This window comes from Chanodichthys erythropterus, chromosome 19 (genome assembly GCF_024489055.1).
Source record: "Chanodichthys erythropterus isolate Z2021 chromosome 19, ASM2448905v1, whole genome shotgun sequence".
Classification (NCBI taxonomy): Eukaryota; Metazoa; Chordata; class Actinopteri; order Cypriniformes; family Xenocyprididae; genus Chanodichthys; species Chanodichthys erythropterus.
The window spans coordinates 4,029,657-4,045,721 of record NC_090239.1 but is presented as its reverse complement, the minus strand read 5'-3'; the positions used below and the strand labels follow the sequence as shown (position 1 = coordinate 4,045,721).

General features: G+C 34.3%; 1 protein-coding gene across 1 annotated transcript in view; it reads left to right on the top strand.

The window, feature by feature from the left end:
• jakmip3 (Janus kinase and microtubule interacting protein 3) overlaps positions 1-13,643 on the top strand; it is a 48,452-nt gene extending 34,809 nt beyond the window's left edge. Inside the window, exons 8-26 of the mRNA XM_067370240.1 lie at positions 184-303; positions 1,050-1,196; positions 2,515-2,646; positions 2,797-2,832; positions 3,506-3,577; positions 4,425-4,541; positions 4,616-4,744; positions 5,046-5,129; positions 6,188-6,250; positions 7,755-7,853; positions 8,084-8,182; positions 9,235-9,288; positions 9,407-9,472; positions 9,591-9,659; positions 11,019-11,096; positions 11,271-11,477; positions 11,790-11,855; positions 12,046-12,111; positions 13,481-13,643. Of these exons, the coding sequence (XP_067226341.1) occupies positions 184-303; positions 1,050-1,196; positions 2,515-2,646; positions 2,797-2,832; positions 3,506-3,577; positions 4,425-4,541; positions 4,616-4,744; positions 5,046-5,129; positions 6,188-6,250; positions 7,755-7,853; positions 8,084-8,182; positions 9,235-9,288; positions 9,407-9,472; positions 9,591-9,659; positions 11,019-11,096; positions 11,271-11,477; positions 11,790-11,855; positions 12,046-12,111; positions 13,481-13,636 (1,860 nt within the window). The 3' untranslated portion in view covers positions 13,637-13,643. The remainder of the gene's footprint in view (positions 1-183; positions 304-1,049; positions 1,197-2,514; positions 2,647-2,796; positions 2,833-3,505; positions 3,578-4,424; positions 4,542-4,615; positions 4,745-5,045; positions 5,130-6,187; positions 6,251-7,754; positions 7,854-8,083; positions 8,183-9,234; positions 9,289-9,406; positions 9,473-9,590; positions 9,660-11,018; positions 11,097-11,270; positions 11,478-11,789; positions 11,856-12,045; positions 12,112-13,480) is intronic.
• The last annotated feature ends 2,422 nt before the right edge of the window (positions 13,644-16,065 follow it).

Genomic DNA, 16,065 nt, shown 5'->3' with positions numbered 1-16,065 from the left:
AAAAATCACTTTTTCGAACTGTCGCTTCATTTATTAACCCCTAGTCTAAAAAAAAAAAAAAAAATATATATATATGTATATATATATATATATAGACGATACATATACAAATTGAAACATTGAAAAAATGATACGAGTGAAGAGTGTTTTTTTCCAGTTACCTGCAGTTGGTTTGTTTTCCAGATGCAGCAGTTGGATGAGAAGGACGCTCGACGTTTTCAACTGAAAATTGCAGAACTGAGTGCTATTATCCGCAAACTAGAGGACCGTAACGCACTGCTGTCAGAGGAACGCAATGAACTGGTGAGTCTGTGCTAGTGGTATATATATATATTTATTGTTGTGGTTAAAAAGGGGTATAAATAATTTTAATGTTCTGTTAACAGAACTTTCTTTTTTCAAAATGTCTTTGCATTGTGCACACATGAAGTGTGTGTCTGTGCATATAGTATATGTGTATATCTTCTGTATCATGTTTACTGTAACATCATAGCCTACTAAAGATTGTCTTTGCCTTTCTAAGTGTTATGTGATGGTGTTAATGATCTCAGTAATGGTGGTAAGTATCTGAGCAGTGATGAATGACTTCAGTGTTTCCTCCTCTCAGCTCAGACAGGCTTAAAGATCGATACAGAGAAACAGTGATTTAAACATGGCAGCTGAAACCTTCAGCAAGGGTTCAGACTCAATTTACCACTCAGTACATTCCTCAAAATTCACATGATGTTCAAGTCGACTGCAATAGTCCAGTCGGCTTCTCTGTTGATCTAGATTACATGTCTTAGACATGTTTTATACAGGTTGTTTTTGGATTGTAGTAAATTTATTGCATGTCTAAATCATTTAGTTTTGCAAAAAATAAAAAACACATTCTGAAAGTATGAGTTGTGTTCAAAATACGTAACTCCACTGGTTTTATTTGTATTTTCTGAAATCAGTACCAGTACATACAGCGGCCCCTTTATCTAAGGCAATGATGTCTGAATATTATTTCATGCTTTTGCCACTCCAGCATTTTTGTAACCATTTGTTTATGTCTGTGCGCCCAGTTAAAACGTCTCCGTGAAGCTGAGTGCCAGTATAAGCCATTACTGGACAAGAACAAGCGTCTCAGCCGTAAAAATGAGGAACTGGCTCATGCATTGAGACGCATGGAGAACAAACTGCACTTCGTCACTCAGGAGAACATTGAAATGGTAATGAAGCAGAAAACAACTGTGAACATAAATGTGGTTGCATAGTATGAGTTCATATTAATTGAGAGAGAGATTTATTTTTAAAAATTCATTATTATATCATTAATGTAGGCAACAGAGCGACTAAATGTTTGAAAAAAAATTATATAAAATTGAAATATTACATAGTGAAAATCTAATGGTGACCAGTCAAAGCATTTAAAAATATTGATGTTGATTGATTTAAAAAAAAAAAAAAAAGATAAGTGACACATTATACACTACTGATCTGAAGTCTATATGTTTTTTTTATGGTTTTTAAGTCTCTTATGCTCACCGAGGCTGCATTTGTGTGATTAAAAATAAATTAAAAACAGTATTCTAAATTTGAAATATTATTACTCTTTAAAACTGTTTTCTCCTATTTAATATTTTCAAACTAATTTATTCCTGTGATGTTAAAGCTGAATTTTCAGCATCATTACACCAGTCTTCAGTGTCACATGATCCTTCAGAAATCATTCTAATATATGCTTAAAAATTATTATTACTATCATTAAACAACTGTTGAAAACATTTGTGCTGGTTAACATGGTTATGAAAACCATGATACATTTTTAAGGATACTTTAACCAAAGAAGTTCAAAAGAAAAAAAAAAAAAATGGGGGAAATTTTGTAACATTATAAATGTCTTTATTGTCACTTTTGGTTAGTTTAATTCATCCTTGCTAAATAAAAGTATTAATTTCTTTCAAAAGCAATCTAACTGACAATCTTTCCTGAAGCCATCAGTATTTTGTCTTTAAAAAATGCTTTTCTGCAAATGAACAAATCGAAATTATTCCTGTTGGAAAATCTAATTATCTTAGAAAATATGCACTTTCTGTGATGGTGATGGGGAGGCCGGCAGAGCCACTTCTGCTGTGGTCAATTTATATTCAACAACCGCTCCACTGTCATTAGACATAATTGGCCATTTCCAGTTTAGACACATTACTATTATTTGGATTTATTCCCTAGACAAAAGAAGCATCCATCTGCCTGTTCAACTACATAAACCATGTATGTCTGATCCTAAAGTAGTCTTTTCAGGTGAAGTTCACACCAACTGCATAAAACATTTGCTTTGAATATCTTTCTGTAACATGGCCATGTTTTCGTGTAAACACATTTATCGGTTGAGCCGTTCAGCATCCAGCAAGCACACAACCTTGTTATTGCTCATGTCTAAATAATCTGATCTTTATGGCAACTCATCAGACATGAGTAATTATCTGTCAGCGGTCTCTGTGCACACATCCGGCCTCTTGATGTGAGAAATGAGTTTTTATTTTGCAGCGGGAGAAGGCTGGGACGATACGTCGGCCCAGTTCTCTGAACGATCTGGATCTGAGTCAAGAGGAGAGAGAGATTGAGTTTCTGAGACTACAAGTGCTGGAACAACAGAACATAATCGACGATCTGTCAAGGGTATCAGCATTTCTTCTCACAGGGATGTACAAACGTGTTTTAAAAGCCAACATGAAAAGCCACAATTAAGAATTATAATGATTGGGGTCAAAATTATACATGCAAACTGTGTCTTATTATTTTCTGATCATTCTATTTCAATTTTTCCAGGCGCTGGAAACCGCTGGATATGTGAAGAGTGTGATAGTGAGTCATTTTGCCTCTGGGAAATATTCACACTGTAAAATGCTAAAATATGTTTTTGCATATGAACGCAGTAAATGTTACCTAACAAAACTCAGATGAAGAAATCTGCAGAAATATCTGTTTTCTCAAAGTGTAAATGAAATTAGCAGCTGAAATGACTGAGCAATGTAGTGTATGTGATGTTCAGTAAGAATCTAAATGCAAGTGTCATGAATTTATGGATAAAGCTAGAATTTTACGGATACAACTGGAAATGTAGTAGAAAGTGTTGTGGTAATTTAATGCACATTTTAAGACATAAGTACATTGTAAACTCTAATGCTCCAAATACTTAAGTTGAAGCAGGACAAACTTAAATTAAACAAATTAGCTCAGTCAAATCAACTTTTATAAGTATTTAGCAGTTTCTTTTTCTTTCAAGTTCACAAAACTGATATATGTTCAGTAAACTGAACTGTTTAATTGTTTTGAGTTTTATGAACTTATTTCTTTTAATTTAGATTAAATTTAACTTAAACTGGGCTGGGATTTCTATTTCCTAGAATACTTTGCTCATGGCACTCCAAAGGATTAAGTGAAATTAAGTGTCATAGAGGCTGATGGGTATGATAGGCTATCTGAAGTTAATATGTTTTGTTCTTTAATTTAATCGTATTTTATTCTTGTTTCTCAGGAGAGAGACATGCTGCTGAGATACAGGAGACAGGACAGCCTGCGGAGAAAGAAGCCCTTCAGAACCTGTAGGGTACGCATGCACATGCCATTGTCCAAAACACTTAGATACAAGCATAAAGATGAAAAAACATTAAAAGTGTTGGCAAAAAACAGACAAAAGGGGCTGCACTTTTCCATGCATAAAAATCTATTTCCAATCAGTAAAAAAGAAAAATACATTATTTTACATTACCTCATAATTTTGTAATACATTCTACTGAAAACAGTAAAAGATTCAATCTTATTCTTGTGTACTATTATTATAAACACTATAATATTATTCTTGGTTATGCATTTATTTTTATAATCATAGTTTGTATAAATTATTTACATTTAAATATTATAATATTTTTTATAATGATGTACTTTTAATTATGCATTATTAATGCATATTTGAATGAATACAAACTTAAAATATCATTTTATGTTTTATTGATTGATTGTAATCATTTAATTATGCATTGATTATGCACTTATTTTATATTAATATGAATGATTTATTTTATGCACAATTATGTCATTTTATTGATTTAACACCACTGCATTGATCAAGGCTTGTGATGTTTGATTTATGTCTCTTTTAAAATAAATTAATAAGCAAAAATGAACAAACGTTAAGCCTGACATTTTTTGGGTGGGCTAACAGAAACTATTTATTTAGATTATTATTTATTTTATTTTTTTTTATAAAGAATATGTGTATGTGTGTGTGTGTGTGTGTGTGTGTATATATATATATATATATATATATATATATATATAATTATACACACACACATATATTGTTGTTTTTTGTTTGTTTGTTTGTTTCTGTATATTTAAACTTTGAGTCAAAAAGATTTGTAAAACAAAAATCCTCTCTCGTTCTCTCTCCGTAGCCGGTGGTGGAGACATTTTTTGGCTATGATGAGGAAGGCTCTATAGACTCGGATGGCTCCTCCATTTCCTACCACACAGACCGAACACCCTGCACACCAGACGATGACCTTGAAGAGGTGCGTGTGTGTTCGGTGTATTTGTGTGTACGTGTCTGTAAACTATACCAATCTTGTCATCTTCCTGTGCTTAGGGAATGCTAAAGGAGGAGACAGAGCTGCGATTCCGTCAGCTGACGATGGAGTATCAGGCTCTTCAGCGTGCTTACGCTCTCCTGCAGGAGCAGGTGGGAGGAACGTTTGATGCAGAGAAAGAGGTCAAGGTAAATCATTTAAACATCTCAGCCATCAAATATGTATATATTCACTCTCTTAACAAGAGCATCTCAGCTCTCAGCAGATGGTTGAATAGTTCATCATATGAATATGATTCTTTTTGTACTATTACATAATGTCATAACAAAGCACGATGCAATATTGTGTCAAGCTTTAAAAGCTATTTTGACCCACGATGAGCGACAGTTACTAGACCAAATATGCAAAAAAATATATATATTTATGACAATGACGGATTCAGTCTTACCTTACAGTCGATCTTACCTTCACATCATGTCTCTGTTTTAGACTCGAGAGCAGCTTCAATCCGAACTGATTCGGTACCAGACCAGAATAGCAGATCTGGAGTGTGTTCTGAGTCATCAGGGACAGGTAAAACACCAGCACTGCCAACTGAATCCATGTTATTACTCCAACATGCCATTCAGCACAGTTGTATTTGTACAGTTCCACTCATAGACTGTAAAAAAAAGATGGACGATGCATCTCCACTTCCTTCCACTGTAGAAAAATGAAGTCAAAATATCCCAGAAACAGTCTTTGCCGATGACATCATTTGGAGCCCGAGTCTGCGCAGTAGCGATCCTGAGGTGGAATCATGGTACAAATGTCCCGCCCATACTATTGCTCCCACAGACTCAATCGCAAGCACAGCTGTCAATCATCAAACAACTAACTAAAACCAAACTTATAGGAAAAATTAACACTTGAACATACATCAATGTGATAAGAACTACCTAAAATGACAAAACCATCTTCAAAAAGAAATTATTTGAAGTGTAATTGGATTTTTTTGGTTTATTGGTTTGCTTGCATCCCATCTGATTACATGGAGAGGGCGGGGTTTATGACCTATACTGCAGCCAGCCACAAGGGGGTGATCGAAATGTTTTGGCTTCACTTTTCAGGATGTGTGCAGCACACTTGGTTCTTCTAAAGATTGTGATATAACAGTTTAAACACTTGTTGGAGATGATCCCGTTTGGCTGCATATGGAAACATAGTAGTTAGATCAAAGAATATAATACAAAACTTTTGCTGTGAAACTTTTGGTGTTTCTATCAGAGATGATAAATATGTCTTCGGTGACCTTCCAGCAGTCTTTGACAGTTTAATTTTTTTTATATTTTTTTCCACCCGAGGGCCTCTTATAATGTAAGTCAAAGGGTTTTGTGGCAACACACACACATATGATGGCAACCTAAAAGTATTCCCTAAGTGTAGAGAATGTGAAAGCTGATTAGAGAGCTGCTGGTCATACATCAGTCTGGGCTGTGAGTGTTACACGCTTGGCTGAAATTGCTCTGGGATCAGAGATGCCACTTAAGGAGAATGATTCTGGGAGAGAGTTTGAGACGATTTTACACGATAAGATCTGCTAACATCAGTTTAATCAAATAATTTGCATTCAAATTATGTGCGTTTTTCAGGACATGAAGTGGATTGAGGAGAAACAGGCTTTGTACAAACGTAACCAAGAGCTTGTAGAAAAGGTGGGTGCAGTTTTTGTTCGTCAGGCCAAAGAAAGATGAAAATCATAAGCAGAGCATGTTTTCAATTGACTTTTCGCAAAGACCCGCCCCCTTTAGTTACTGTTGCTATGTCTGACAAGCCATGCCACACATCATGTTCTCATGCATTGAAAAATACGTCACAGAGCAAAGAGGACACTGACAAAGCGTCAACATACAAGACAGAGCAGGTTACTTTTGATATGAAACTAAGTCCTAAATTTCTTTTTTCTTTTTTTTTTAGGAAGAAATGCAAACAATAAATACCGTTTTGTGGCTGTAGCGCCTCGTGAACCGATCATCTCTTCCTGCTAGTTAATTTATAGCATCAAATAAACATGAATGAACATCAGAAGGAATGTTGTTTCAATCACGGAAAGACGTCAGTACACACCATTTAAGTCCACTGACGTTAATCTACTACCTTCCCTGACTGCTTTGTTGGACAAAACAGTGGATTTTGTGTTGTGATTGGTTAGATTGCCTGTCAATCAAACTCCCGGTGAAAAGTCAATTGCAGTAAATCTCACTGGTCATTTGTTTAAAATGTTTTTATTTATAATACTGTTTAAAAGGACAGTTCACCCTTACTCACACTCATGTCATTCTAATCAAGTATGTGTTTCTTCTGTGGAACATGAAAAACAGATATTTTGAGGAATGTTGGAAACCAAGCAGTTTTGGTTTCCAAAAAAATAACTGTTTGGTCATCAACATTCTTCAAAATATCTTCTTTTGTGTTCCATAGAAGAAAGAAATCCATACAAGGTTCTGCACAGGCTGATAGGTCCTTAACACAATCTGCTTGCAATCACATCGTTCTCTGTAGGGAAGCTGATTGGTTCCCACTATATCAGTAGCCAATGAGCTCGCTGCTCAACTTTCAAATACTTGGTCAGTGTTTGCTGCGCAGTTTGCAGCGCACTTTCAGAAACCTTCCACATTCCCCAACTTCACCTGTATAGAACTGCTAAGGGTAATTCATGTATGCTATATTGTACAGCAGCAGCATGTCTTACTTTCTTACGGCAGTGTGTTTGCGTATTGGCAATTGCAAGTCTCATACTTGTTCTGCGGCAACAATAACAGCAGCAGCATAGCAGATCTATTCCGCCAAGATCAAACATATTAACATTGTCATATCCAGTACCAAACACTCCATGAGCTGTCAGTTTGGGAACGATATGAGGCTGAATAAATTTTTTGTGTGGACTATCCCTTTACGTTTTTAAAGTTTAACCTGTTTGACTTTGGAAAACTTGGTTTAAAGACAAAAAATTGCTTCTTTGATCAGGTTTCAAAGCCAAACATCCACTGAATTATAGGAATGACCCAAAAATGACCCTCTTTCAGTAGTTCAATAGTGGTGTTAATTAATTTCTTGATCTTAATTTCTTAATTTCTTCAGGCTGTGAATGCAGCTCATTTCTTATCTCCCACAGTTTTTCTGCTTTTTTAACCAACATTGTATGTTTTTGGTTCCCAGATTAAAAATATGGAGATGGATGAAACACGACTGAAAAATGAAATTCAGGATGCAAAAGACCAAAACGAACTCTTGGAGTTCAGAATTCTTGAGCTTGAAGTGAGTCTGGCTGAAGATCTTTCTGCTCCAAAATCTGTCATGGGGATTTCAGACACAGATTTAACAGACTGTATTACAAAAACTTTCTTTCTGAATTCTTGAATTAAGATTTGAAAATGTTCTAATTAAAATGACTATGGTTGCCATAGGATTCTGAGTTAATGCAGCTCCAGGAACAGAAGCGTAGATCATGTGTGAGAATAATAATGATGCTCTTTTTTTCTCTCCAGGAAAGAGAGAGAAGATCTCCAGCCATAAACTTCCAGAACATTCATTTTGCAGAGGGCATGAGTCCCCTACAAATCTACTGTGAGGCCGAAGGTGTTACTGTGAGTTACCCTGAACAATATGCCTCATGTCTCTATAGAGAGACCGGTGCTAGCTGTCACATTGGAGTAACTACTGTAAAAGGTTTTAATAATGAATGATCAGGTTGGGGCAGGTTGTCACAATGGAGGAAGATTTGAAGTTTTTTTTTAATACAATAACAACAATATTTATACTTTTTATACAAAATATTTGTACAAAAATCTATACAAAATATTTGTTGATTTAATACTGTTACCTTATTAAAGTATTATTTTTTTCATAATTTTTACTCATTAAACCTTTAAAAAAAAAAAAAAAAAAAAAAAAAATATATATATATATATATATATATATATATATATATATATATATATATATATATATATATATATATATATTTATTTATTTATTTGTTTGTTTGTTTTGGGGGTTTTGTCTGTCACTGATGTCTCATCTTTTCATTGGATGACGCACACAGAATCTGACCAATTTTTACTCATTAAATCTTTTAAAAATAAATAAATAATAATAATAATAAAAAAAAAAAAAAAAAATATATATATATATATATATATATATATATATATATATATATATATATATATATATATATATAATATTTTATGCTATACTTCATAGAACACAGATACACAACACAATGCAGATATGTTGTGCCTTTTTACTTCAGGGAAAAAAATATTTTTACATAAACAATAGGTTCCCACTGTAACAACTTACCCCATATACAGTAGTGTGACACTATTATGATATCATGATACTCTTTAATTTAACAATTATCTGGAAAAACCAGACACTGAAGAAACCATTCAAGTGCCATAGATGACAATACTTGTCTAGGTTTTAATTCTTTTTAAGGTTATTGTTGATGTTTATAGCACATATCAGCTGAGAAATCTTTTTGCACAGTTTTGAGTTTAGTTTTCAGGTGGAACCGATATCAGGCCAAACACCTAACAGACTATCGGTGATCCAGATCAGATCTAATCTGCTGATGTCTGGTGGAGGATTCATCGCTTAATATCTCTCAATTAAAGTCTTTCTCACACTACAGGATATTGCGATCACAGAGCTGATGAAGAAGCTCGATATTCTGGGGGATAACGCCGTAAGTGTATGTTGATTTCATATGTAAATGTGCGTGTTTACACATGCCTGGGTGTGTCTGGACTACATGCACATTTCTGTCACTGATGTCTCGTCTTTTCATTGGATGACGCGCACAGAATCTGACCAATGAGGAGCAGGTGGTGGTTATTCATGCCAGAACGGTATTAACTTTAGCAGAGAAGGTATGATCCGTATGTCTTCTTCAAAATTATTTCATTTCTTGTGAATTTCTTGTATGCTGTTTTACTGATTATTTCATGAATGCCAGTGTTTGTCTTCTGACATCTCTGTTGTGTCCAGTGGTTAGAGCAAATCGAAGTCACCAAATCAGCGCTACAGCAGAAAATGTTGGACATTGAAAGTGAAAAGGTAAGTGCATCCAAATTCATTATAAACTTTTAATTTCCATAATTTCCTCTTATTTCACCCCAAACTAAAATAAAAAAATTGTAACTGTAGAGTTCAATTCTCACTTTTAACTAGTTGCTTATTAGCGTTAATATTATATTGGTGGTTAATTAGTACCAATAAAGCACATATTAATTCTTTATTCTTCATGACCATATTCTACATCTCTTAATCCAACCAATACATAACATAACATAACTACCTTACTTACTATTAATAAGCAGTAATTATGAGTTTGAGGCAAAAGTCATAGTTAATAGTTAGTTACTAGTGAGAAATAAACCCTAATCTAAAGTGTGAGTGGAAAAATATATATATTATTTAAAAATAAATTATAATTTTTATAATTAAAAAAATTAAGCCTATTGTTTTTGTTCACACAAAGATATATATATACACATATGTTGTATGTAGAATAGCATAAAATATATTTTTTTAAAAGGTTTAATGAGTAAAAATTATGAAAAGTAATACTTTAGTAAGGTAACAATATTAAATCAACACAAAATTGTATCTATGTATTGAGAGTATATATATATATATATATATATATCTATCTATATCTATATATATATATATATATATATACACACACACAGTCATATTCTTTAAAAAATAAAGAATAATAAAAAAATACAAAATAATATAAAAAAATTAAAAAATAATATAAATAGATTATTAATAGTTTCTGTTAGCCCACCAAACAAAACAAAACAAAAAAAAATGTCAGACTTAACGTTTGTTAATTTTCACTGATTAATTTATTTTAAAAGAGACATAAATCAAACATAACCAGCCTTAATCAATGCAGTGGTACTAAATCAATAAAATGACATCATTGTGCATAAATCATTCATATTAATATAAAATAAGTGCATAATCAATGCATAATTAAATGATTACAATCAATCAATAAAACATAAAATGATATTTTAAGTTTGTATTAATTCAAATATGCATTAATAATGCATAATTAAAGTACATCATTATCAAAAATAACTGAAATGTAAACAAATAAAAAATATAATAATATTTAAATGTAAATAATTTATACAAACTATGATTATAAAAATAAATGCAATATTTGCAGTCAAGATAATTTAAATCTATCTGTTTTAATGCAAAATATAATATTTAATGTATTTATAAAATGTATTTTTCAAAATGTATTTCCTCCTGTTTATTTTGGGTGAATATGACACGGAGTCCCAGACATGTTCTTTATAATCTTCACCAGATTACTCAATAACAGGATAACTTTTATTAATGCAGCATTTATATATCGAAATGATTATTTCCTCTTGTCAATTTCCTCCGAAGGACCTCTTTAGCAAACAGAAAGGATATTTAGACGAGGAATTAGACTACAGAAAGCAGTCTTTGGATCAAGCACATAAGGTAAGAACTGTGCATTATGTTTTCGAGATCACACATAGCCAATAATCCATATGGTTTACTTTCGATCACTGCAGAGGAGTGTTAGTCTATTATGAGATGCAGTTCTGTCTTCCTGTGCCCCCTGGTGGTGAATGCTGGTCATCTGAGGCCCACACCCCTCTGTGTTTCTCTCAGCGTATCCTCGAGTTGGAGGCGATGCTGTTTGACGCGTTGCAGCGGGAAGAGACTGGTGGTAAGGTGTCCGAGATGCTGACAGAGCAGGACCGTAATTCGCTGCGGGAAGCTGTCGATCAGTGGAAGAGGCAGGTCTTGAGTGAATTACGAGAGCGAGATGCGCAGATACTCAGAGAGAGGATGGAACTGCTGCAACATGCTCAAGCGGTACCTGTCTGTGTACATCCATTAGTGGAAGAGATCATGCTTTATTTCTAAAATAATATACTGGTATATATGGACTCTGGATAATGTTAATTTTAAATGTGTATATTTACTCTTTTGACCAGTTAATAAAAATACTTTTAAAACCACAGAGAACACCTAGGCTACATAGTAACACCTTAGAAACCATTCACAACACCCTGGCATCATGGCAATGACTTTTGCATGGGCAAACACCACATTTCTGCAGTAAATATGAAGCTTCAGTATTTAGTGTTGTCTATTTGTTAGCTACTGATTTTCCTGTCTCAACAGAGGATAAAAGAGCTGGAAGAGTGGATAGAGACACAGAAACGACAGATAAAGGAATTAGAAGAAAAGGTAATCATATAGACCACGCATCTATTATTTTCTTTCAAGGTCAGCACCATCACCTTTTGCAATAATATTTTTGTCTCGGTCTAAATGTAATGTTTATTCTCTCTTCTTTGTTCTGTTGTGTTGTTTTTTGTCTTTTGTTTTTGTTCCCATGTTGTTCAGTTTTTATTTTTATTTTTATTTTTTTCTTTAGCCTTCATTCTTTGGTCGTAGCTCTTCCAGACAGCAGGAAACGGTGTCATCAGATCAGTGGACCCTGGTAATACATGACAGCTTCATACACAACACTAGATAACAGGACTTGCATGCAACAGAATTTATGTTCTATATTCTATATGGGCCATTCAGAGTTGAAAATAATTGGTCTTTTTCCACAAATTTTCTATGCATGCAAATTGTATAATATCTAAGGTACACATTTCTAGTAACGGTGCAGTTAATTCTCATATTATATTTTTCCTTTCCCCAAATTTGTCACTACTGAAACACAATAATATATAATTAATTAAGAAGGGTTATATTGACCTATGAAGATTTACATTGTAAATATATTTTTTGCTATTGTATTAAAAAGTTTTTACATGTAAATCAATAACAATTATAATTTTAACAATATTTCAAGTGTAATTTATGAGATTTGTTGTATTTTGAATCCAATCTTTCTTTGTAAAAGGCATAAAGATAATCATACTGATTTCAAAATTAAGGATTCATTAGTTTGAATAAACATTGAACCAAACACTATCATAACATCTTAGTTGATAATTCAATATACTTTATTTTTGACAAAACATCCCATTTTTCAGTTATTACTGCATTGATGGACGAATGGATGAAGATAATTGGATGGATGGACAGATGGACTGAAGGTTGGATGGACGGATGATGGATGGACTGGTGGATGGATGGATGGATGGATGGATGGATGGATGGATGGATGGATGGATGGATGGATGGATGGATGGATGGATGGATGGATGGCTGGACTGATAGATGGATGGATGGATGGACGGATGGATAGACTGATTGATGGACTGATAAATGGATGGACTGGTGGATGGATGGATGGATGGATGGATGGATGGACTGATAGATGGATGGATGGATGGATGGATGGATGGATGGATGGACGGATGGATAGACTGATTGATGGACTGATAAATGGATGGATGGATGGATGCATGGATGGATGGATGAATGGATGGACGGACGGATGGATGGCTGGACTGATTGATGGACTGATAGATGGATGGATGGATGGACTGATAAATGGATGGATGGATGGATGGACGGATGGATAGACTGATTGATGGACTGATAAATTGATGGATGGACTGATAAATGGATGGATGGATGGATGGACGGATGGATAGACTGATTGATGGACTGATAAATTGATGGATGGACTGATAAATGGATGGATGGATGGATGGATGGATGGATGGATGCATGGATGGATGGATGGATGGATGGATGCATGGATGGATGGATGGATCGATGAATGGATGGATGCATGGATGGATCGATGAATGGATGGATGCATGGATGGATGGATGAATGGATGGATGGACGTACGGATGGATGTCACTAGGTTATGGCTGTAAATGTTGTTGTTCTTGATATCACAGGCCTCACTCAAGTGTTCTTCCGATCAGAGCTGGAGTGACACACGTGCCATCAGGGGTCCCAGCGATCTCCTCTGTGCTGATACGAGACTTCAAACTGTTCACATCAACTCTGGAACATGGAAATGGAATATGGTGCTGTCTATCTTGTGGACTTAAATCTATTTTTATCCTCCTGACCTTTTGAACTATGCTTTCTGTGACCTTTTTGCGTGTGGAATTTAAGGACTCTTAAATTGAAATGCTCTCTCCTTTCCCTGCTAAGCAGGTGGTGCTGGAGGCTGCTTCCCTTTGGAAGCCTGATGGAATGAGAGATGTTACGTAAAAACCCTTCCTCCCACTGTTTACACTCACTCTGCTTTGGTTCCCGGTGGCACGTCTGGTGTTTGCGTGGTGGCACTAGCCCCCCTCCTGTGCATTGTTAGAAATGGACCTGAAAGTTTAATCCTGGAATTAAAATTATGTTTGTTTTTTTTTAACATAAAGGAGCAGTGTTTCAAATAAATTTCTCAGAGGAAGACAGAAAAACTTTCGGCATCTTTTTCTGTTCATTGAAAATAAAGTGCAGTGGATTCAGTGGATTCTGATGTAAATAAGTGCCTGAGAACAGCTTCAAACTCCAGGTAAGCTTGATTTGCACAAATACTGTACTTTTGAATATGGTTCACTTTAGGTCCATGTATGTAACTGATTTTCGTATATAATGTGCGTGTAAGGGTGATTGTAAAGTGCACACTTTTTCACATTTGCTTAATTCCAAAAAAGATGCAAAATGAGACACGTATTTTATGTCTACGGAGATGCCAGAATGAGAATTATATAAAAAAATATTATTTATTTTGTAACTAGTAGGATTCTTATATTATACTATACTATTATTATATTATACTATACTTCTGTCAAATACGTATTGTTAGGCATGATGCAGAGCGGAGTGCCTAAAACCCCCTTAGCTGTTATAAATTCACTGTAAACCACGGCTTCACAGGGCTTATTGCTTTTATAAAACGGTTAACACACAATACAAATATTAAAGCCAAAAAAATATGTAACAATGCAACTTTCATGAAGTAAAATCATTAAAAGTCTTCCGCTGGAAAAAATAGTCACTGACTGTCAGCTGCATGTTTTCGGGAATTTTACAATGGCCTCGAACACGGCTCAGAATCAAGGGCCGGAACTATCCGTTTTATAAATATTTTTTAATAATACTCGAAAATAGCATGTATTTTTACGGTTTAATAATAATGATAACATATATTCATTATTGTGAATAATTAATATATGTAGTTATATGTAGTATTTTGTATCTTTATTGTGTTAATAATAATATGAATACAAATTATAATAATTAAAAAGATGGATAGATAGATGGATAGATAGATAGATAGATAGATAGATAGATAGATAGATAGATAGATAGATAGATAGATAGATAGATAGATAGATAGATAGATAGATAGATAGATAGATAGATAGATAGATAGATAGATAGATAGATAGATAGATAGGTTCTGTATAGGTTCTCATGCAGTGAAAAATATGTTGCGGAGCAAAGACGACACTGACAACGCGTCGACAGACAAGACAGAGCAGGTTACTTATGATATTAAACAAGGTTTCAAATTTCAAATTTTGTCATTTTTAAGAAAATTTAAACAATAAATACTGTTTTGTGGCTCTTTAATGTGTCATGACAGATCACTGTAGCGCCTCAGCTCAAGTGGCTCATAAACCGATCATCTCTTCCTACTAGTTCATTTATATCATCAAATAAACGTGAATGAACATCAGAAGGAATGTTGTTTCAATAGTGGAAAGATGTCAGTATGCACCATTTTTCAAGTTCAAGTCCACCGAGGTTGATCTTCTAACTCATGACTGCTTTGTCGGACAAAATGGCGGATTCAACATTATGATTGTTCAGATCTCCTGTCAATCAAACTCCCAGCGAAAGGTGAATTGTCAGGGTTTTTTGAGAAATATTTTAGTGTCTACACTCTAAAAAATGCTGGGTTGTTCAAATATGGGCAAACCTAACCATTAAGTTTAATTAAACAATTTAAACCAATGGTTGGGTTCGTCCATATTTGTCCATGGGTTGAAACAACACAGCATTTTTTAGAGTGTATTAGTTCTTATTAAAATGATTACTAATTAAAGCAATAGTGATGCCTACACTTAATCAGCTGAGTTTGTTGCTTTAGAAACTAAACTAATAGACTTTAGAAACTAATTCAGTGTTTTATGAACCTGCCATGTTGCTGAGCTCATACACTTTTCTGTCTGCTGGAAATCAGCTCTGGTGTGGACGAGAGAGATAGTGGTAAAATCTAGGTTTTCCGCCTCAGGCTGGTTCTTCCATCTCACTCTGTTACATCTGCGACTTAAGAAATGCCACTGCCTTACAATCAAAGAGAAACCCAGGAAGCGGAATGCTCCGGAATATGGGCTGTGGCTCACAGATACCCAGGAGTCCTTTGTGTTTTCAGAAATAAGGAAATGAGAAGTAGATGTCTTTTACTTTCATGGCGTTTGAAGCTTCTTAACTAGAAAACATGCTGGGGAAAAAAAAAAAAAAATTGCTA